General features: G+C 39.2%; 1 protein-coding gene across 1 annotated transcript; it reads right to left on the reverse strand.

Moving 5' to 3' along the window:
• Positions 1-4,074: 4,074 nt before the first annotated feature.
• LOC109175638 (F-box protein At1g67340-like) lies at positions 4,075-5,958 on the reverse strand. The gene is made up of 3 exons (XM_019324945.1): positions 5,541-5,958; positions 5,262-5,424; positions 4,075-5,160 (listed from the first exon to the last, which is right to left on the reverse strand). Exons 1-3 carry the CDS (start codon positions 5,780-5,782, stop codon positions 4,378-4,380), a joined length of 1,188 nt encoding a protein of 395 aa, XP_019180490.1. The 5' UTR covers positions 5,783-5,958; the 3' UTR covers positions 4,075-4,377.
• Between the last annotated feature and the right edge of the window lie 274 nt (positions 5,959-6,232).

The raw sequence follows: 6,232 nt of genomic DNA on the forward strand, positions 1-6,232 counted from the left end.
GAAGTTAAGGCCCATTATATGGGCTTCTCAAATTGAGTTAAAGGCCCATCAATCATTATTGCTTAACCGCGTTAAAACTGGTGACGCTGTTTGACTGAAACAGTGATAAATGGGCCCATGGGTTGAAATATTGGGTTGCTTCAAACACGGTCGTTAGTCATGGGCCCGGTTAGGCTAACCGTTAAGAACTTTCTCGCTTAGTCTTCCCGCCACCATTAGTCTTATCTATTAGCCAATGGAATATTTTGAGGATTAGGTTTTGGCTTCTACTCTTTATATTGAATTTTTGCATCAAGAATGAGTAAAATTTAGGAAACATTCCTATTAACAAAAATAAAATCTAAACCATTTAGAAGCTCCACTTCGCAGAGCGGTAAGGATAGCGGTAGCAGTAGCAATAACGGTTAAAATTGTGAAACAGTTAACATTCATTTGGACTGGTGTGACACTTCCACTGGTGCTATGGTTAAAATTGTGAAACAGTTAGCATTCATTTGGACTGGTGTGACACTCCCACTGCTACGGTTAAAATTGTGAAACAGTTAGCATTCATTTGGACTGGTGTGACACTCCCACTGCTACGGTTAAAATTGTGAAACAGTTAGCATTCATTTGGACTGGTGTGACACTCCCACTGCTACGGTTAAAATTGTGAAACAATTAGCATTCATTTGGATTGATGTGACACTCGCTCTACTTCCTGAATAGAATAAACGATTCTTACAATCACAATGCGTCAAAGGAACATAAAAGGCAAAATGTTGAACAAGTAAGAATTGGAAGATGCTAGCTAGCTACTATTGGTCTAATGGTACTCGGATTGGATTTTTATTTGAAAGGTTGTGAGTTTGAGCATCAGTGGAGGCGTTATTGGTTCTTTATGTTTATGGTTTTGACAATAATCGAACTCGTGATTTTCAAATAGGAAAATCATACATGCTCCACTACTCGGCCCCCTTTCGTGGATTTTATTTAATTTTCTTTTTAGTTGTTTGGATGATACTTTTCTTATATTCATAGTTATACTAGGGTTTGATCATTTCAAAATTAAATAAGTTTTAAATTCATAAGGAAAAATATTTCTAAATGTTTGTTACTCCTTGAAACAAAATGTTTTTCTTATAAAAACAACAAAATTTATACTTCAGTCCACTATTCAACCATCAAATTAAAACTAATAATATCGACACTCAAGCAAGATTGTTACAATCATACAAATTAGTGACCTTATGCGTGTGCAAAGAGTCAATTAAGATATTAACTCAATAACATTAAGCAATGTAGTTTGATATATATAATCCACATTGACTCTTTTAGGAATGGGCCAGAGAGTACGTGGTACTTATGTTAGAATCAATTTTTCATATAGCTATTTTTGTGTTAGAGTTAAAGTCTCTATTTGATTATTGATGTTGTTGAGAGAATGTGTGATAGAAAATGACTATCTAGAAGAGGTCTATCTAGAGTATGATCGAGTTTTACATCTATAGTATCGTACATGACTCTTTCAAAATGGGCCAACAAGTACGTGGTATTGACAAAACTTGACCTAAAACTGTAAAGTTTATGTTCAAACTATGATGCAATTCAAGACGATGTTATGGGAATACAGATTCAACATTGTCTTATGTAAGTTGAATTTTTGGACTAGGATTAAGTGTACTATGTATGGAGGAAACTAAATATATGAAAACATCTAATCAAGTCACGAGATTTGGTTTACAACAACAACTAAATGTAGAAATCTCGGGTGGTTACCATATATAGATTGATTGATTTCATTGTTTCTCAATGTTTAGACAGAAAAAATAGCGAATCATATTCTAGTCCTCTGATCTCCTTTTCAACCACATTAGTTTGTAGCTTCAACCAACAAGACTGGCTTTAAATTAAGTGGCCCTGCCCCTGCCCTCTCTTACTAACAAAAATCACTAAATCTTGTCTTGAAAGAGATGATCAAGTGGGTGAAATATGATTTTTGAACTTAAAAGTCATAAGTTTGATTCTTGTCAATATTTTCTTAGTCTAATCCTATCACTATTTCACATGTATTTTGACACTTTGTGGTGTCGTCTCATTGGTAAGATTTGAATCGTGCACCTTATATAGTTACTAACACAACAAAGTTTATGGACATATTTGAGTTGATTGACCAATTATAATATAATAGAAGTTCTTTAAATCTAACCACTGACCAAAAATATAATGGATGTATGAATTTAGCCTTGTTCTGGGTACTAGTGTACAAACATTTGGGGCATGTGGACCAATTGAGGCCAAATTTGTACCTCCAGTTTTTTGTCATTGGTAGGATTTGGATCGTGCACCCCACAATTAATAGCAAAGCAAAATTTATTGAACATATTTTGAATTAGTTGACTAGTTGTAATATAATAGAGGTTCTTCGAATCCTACCGCTAACCAAAAAATACTTGTAGACCAGTTAAGACACATTTCACGATTTACCACGTCTATCAATTTCCGGGGCAGGAGTGGTTAAAGGGTTCTAACCTAAAGGTTCTTCTCACCCCAGCAAAACTTTAATTAATCCTTAGATTATCTCATTTAAATATTACTGTTACAGTTAAAAGACATATGTAACCCATAAAATTTGATAAACAAAAAGTAGAATATATAATGAGCTTTGGAAAAAATTGTTCTAATGAGACCCATATAGGCCATGGTTGTGCTTAATTTAGCTTTGACTAATAATTTTGCAACTCTAAGCTCACCAACACCATTGATGAGAAAAAGGAAAGAGCCCAAGTGTGGAGCTATGTGCATGAGTGCTTCCACCATGTTATGTCTTTTAATTGCTTAACATGTTGTTCCCCTTCTTCTCCACTTTCAATTTTCTCATTTTTTTCTAATTCTTTTTTAAAATTTATAAAATGGGTTCTCAACTAATTAAGTCCTCCCAAAACCAACCACTGCACATTAGGCTCCACTACCAAAATGCATTATATTTTTGTCTCTCTCCCCATCCACTTCTCTCACTCTTTTTATAGCCCATTCCATTAATCTTTACCATCTTTTTTCTTGGTCAATCTCCTACTCTGTCTGACTTTATTCCTCCAACAAAACATAAAAAGCCTCGTAATCATACAAGATGATGAACTAGGATATATATATATAGTGATCTGATCAACACCCACACTTCATCATGTTTAACCTCGGATCCCCTTCTCCTTCACTTAACCCTTTACCTATACCCTTGTTAGTTTCATCTGCCCTTCAATTCGACGAGACAATCATATAATTAAGACAAAATATCTAAGTTGGAAGCTCAAATTAATGTGTACATAATAATACTTTTAAAAGAGTTGTTAATTGAATGGACCCGGTTATTATTCGACTGGATTAGTACCGTTTTGGGGCCACGAGATCGATTATTGTCAATTTCTTTTCTGTCGATTATTAGTCTTTTGAAGGTGCCCGTTGAGTGAAGCTGGTTTTATGATTCTAGCTGGCAAAAGACCATAAGGAGGTAAGGATAGAGCTCGTCACATAGAGTCTTCTGAAAGTGTGCTCTGAAATCCACCTTGTGACTCTAGTCGGCAAAGAACCGCAAAGAGATAATCCAATTTAACTAACTCACTTAAATGAAGAAGATCAATAGATAATTCTCACGAAGAATCGAACATAAAACTTTGTGATTACTTCGTCAAATTGGTTGTCCCATAGTGATCCTCACTTTATTTAATGGAACAATGTTAAAACTTTGAAAACTTGTATAAACTGAATAACACTTTCCTTTTATGGTTCAAAATTTGAATGAAACTCTGTATGCTTTTTTCACATCTAAGTTTGAAATGAATCTTTCTCTTTTAATCTTTAACCTAAAGTTAAGGCAATGGAGATGCAAAATGTGGGTTTGTTCTTGGCCTAAACTCATTACCTAATATTTGCTACAACATACTGATCTCTTAACCATAAAATTGTTTCTGAAAATCGAAGGAATTTAGTGAACTGAAATTGCTGGCTGGCGTGCCACGTTTCACGTGACACAACAGAATCAAAATTAATGTTTCGGAAATTTTGAAGAATCAGTGATCATTTGGTCGGGTGGCAACATAAAGAAGATTCACCTATTTCGAATGATAACTCAAAGGCAAGGCATCATCATATCGTATGCGCAACAAGAATTAATTCTAAAGAAATCTATTTCGTTTTCTTGATTTTCTTAAATTTAAGGTTATCGATCGAGCTAATTTTTTTTTTTAAAGAAAAAAAAAAAAAAAAAAAAAAAAAAACTTACTTTCATTCTGCTTCCTATGTACAAAACAAAATGTTGACCGTGAAAATCTATTAACTGAATTTTGTTCCCAAAATCTGGTGTCTATTTGCATTGAAGTCCTTCCCACGTTACCGTCACCGTTAACTGACCGCCATCTCGTTCTCAATCTCCAAGTCGTTAGCTTCTCCGTTGCCGTTACCATTAACCACCGCTTCCGCCGGCTCCGCCGCGGCGACATTTTCACCGTCGTCGTCGCCCCACCTCTCCGCCGGGACGCACTCCGACTTGTGGCGCGACCTCCAATCCATCGCCTGGCAAGCGCGGGAGCAGTAGTTTACGGCGCCGCAGACGGAGCAGCGGCGGAACTCGTGCCGGCGGGACTCGGGTCTCCCGCAGCCCACGTGACAGCACAGCCGGAGCCCCGGGCCGGGGACTCCATCCGTCGTGGCGTACCAATCGGTGAGGAACTTATTCGCCGGGTGAGGCTCCGGCGCCGGGACGTTACACCCGAAATCACTGAGCAACGGGCAGCTCGTCCCGGCCACGTTGCGCTGGTGGGGGAGCGGGTTCCAGGTCAGCCACGAGCCGTTGAGGAGAGCCGACGGAGTGGTGGCGAGCACGTTGGCTAGCTCGCGGGCGTTGGCTTGGACGAGAAACCGCCGCCCCTCGGCGATGTTCCGCTTCACGCCGTAGCCGTCTTGGAGACAGTGGCCCAGCTCACGCAGCGCGTCTATGTGGCCCAGGAACGCGGCTCGTGCGCACAGCGCCACGCCGGCTCGAAGGTCCTTATCGTTTTTCGAACCACCACTACCGTTGAACTGGATAACGGCAAGCGAGTAAAGCGCCGGCGCGTGCGAATTAATCGCGGCCTTCGCCATAAGTGACGCTCCGCTGCCTCGGTTTTCCAAACAGTAAAATCGAATCTGTGTCAAACAATAAACCATAAAATAATCACAACTAATTCTCTCATTAAAATTCTGAAAATCAGTAATAATTTTTTCAAACCATATATATATATACTAACCATGCCGAGAATGTAAGAAGCTTCAACGTTTCCGGCATCGGCACACAGCTTGAGGAATCGGTGAGTCGACTCGGACCAGTTCTGAGCTTTGACGGCTAACATTTTCTGTGAAGCTTTTGATAACACTATAGAGTGGACACCTAACCCATTTAGCCGTTTGCATCTGTAACCAAACACCGAAACTTCATCAGTCCGTTTATCCTCTCAACAAATCCCAACCAAAAAAAAAAAAAAAAAACAGAAAACAAAAAATCTCGAGGAGGAAGAAGAGGCGCATACGTGATCAAAACGTTAATGAAATCCGCAGGACATTCAGCTGTGGAACTGAGTTTAGAGAGAATGGACAGGACGATATCATCCGGCAAGGAATCGAACAAGTCACGTTTACCGGAAGAAAACTCCGATGAAACTTTAGATCTTTTCCGACTAGCCGTCCGCGGCTCCCCGACGGCGGCGGCGGCGGCGGAGGCGGAGGTGGAAGAGCTTTTCCTCCTCTTGATAACTCTATTTTCTCCACACATATTCACTTTCGGATAACGAAGCCCTCTTCTTCTTCCTCCTCCTCTTCTTATCAATCCTCGTTATCTATCTATAATTTCCCCCTTGTATGTGTATATATATATATATATATATAAACAAAAAAATATATATAAAAATCGGATGAAAATGGAGAGTGATCTTCAAAATCCAAAGAGATAAAGAGAAGTGAAAGGGCTTTATATAAGAGGGCAAAAACAAGGGTGGACAAAATGACTAAAACGCCCCTAGATTTGTCCCGTTTTGATTAGAAGACAGAACCTGGTCAAATCGCGCTGACCAGATCGGTAGATCCCCACGTCCGTCGTCAACGAAGGACGCTTTCTGTCCGCTTTTGTACATTATACACACTACTATACGGATCCGTATGCGTATGCGAGCAGGGAAAATACGTACGCGCATTACCGGAAATACGAACCCAAATTACTCCTCCG

Source organism: Ipomoea nil, unplaced genomic scaffold, assembly GCF_001879475.1.
Source record: "Ipomoea nil cultivar Tokyo-kokei standard unplaced genomic scaffold, Asagao_1.1 scaffold0688, whole genome shotgun sequence".
NCBI lineage: Eukaryota > Viridiplantae > Streptophyta > Magnoliopsida > Solanales > Convolvulaceae > Ipomoea > Ipomoea nil.

What these genes read in the sequence shown, in the direction of transcription:
- LOC109175638 (XM_019324945.1), bottom strand. Translation starts at nt 5,782, where the DNA reads ATGTGTGGAGAAAATAGAGTTATCAAGAGGAGGAAAAGCTCTTCCACC. An exon ending in TTCATTAACGTTTTGATCAC is followed by an intron (nt 5,425 to 5,540) that starts GTATGCGCCTCT and finishes GTTTGGTTACAG; the next exon opens with ATGCAAACGGCTAAATGGGT. An exon ending in CTTCTTACATTCTCGGCATG is followed by an intron (nt 5,161 to 5,261) that starts GTTAGTATATAT and finishes TGTTTGACACAG; the next exon opens with ATTCGATTTTACTGTTTGGA.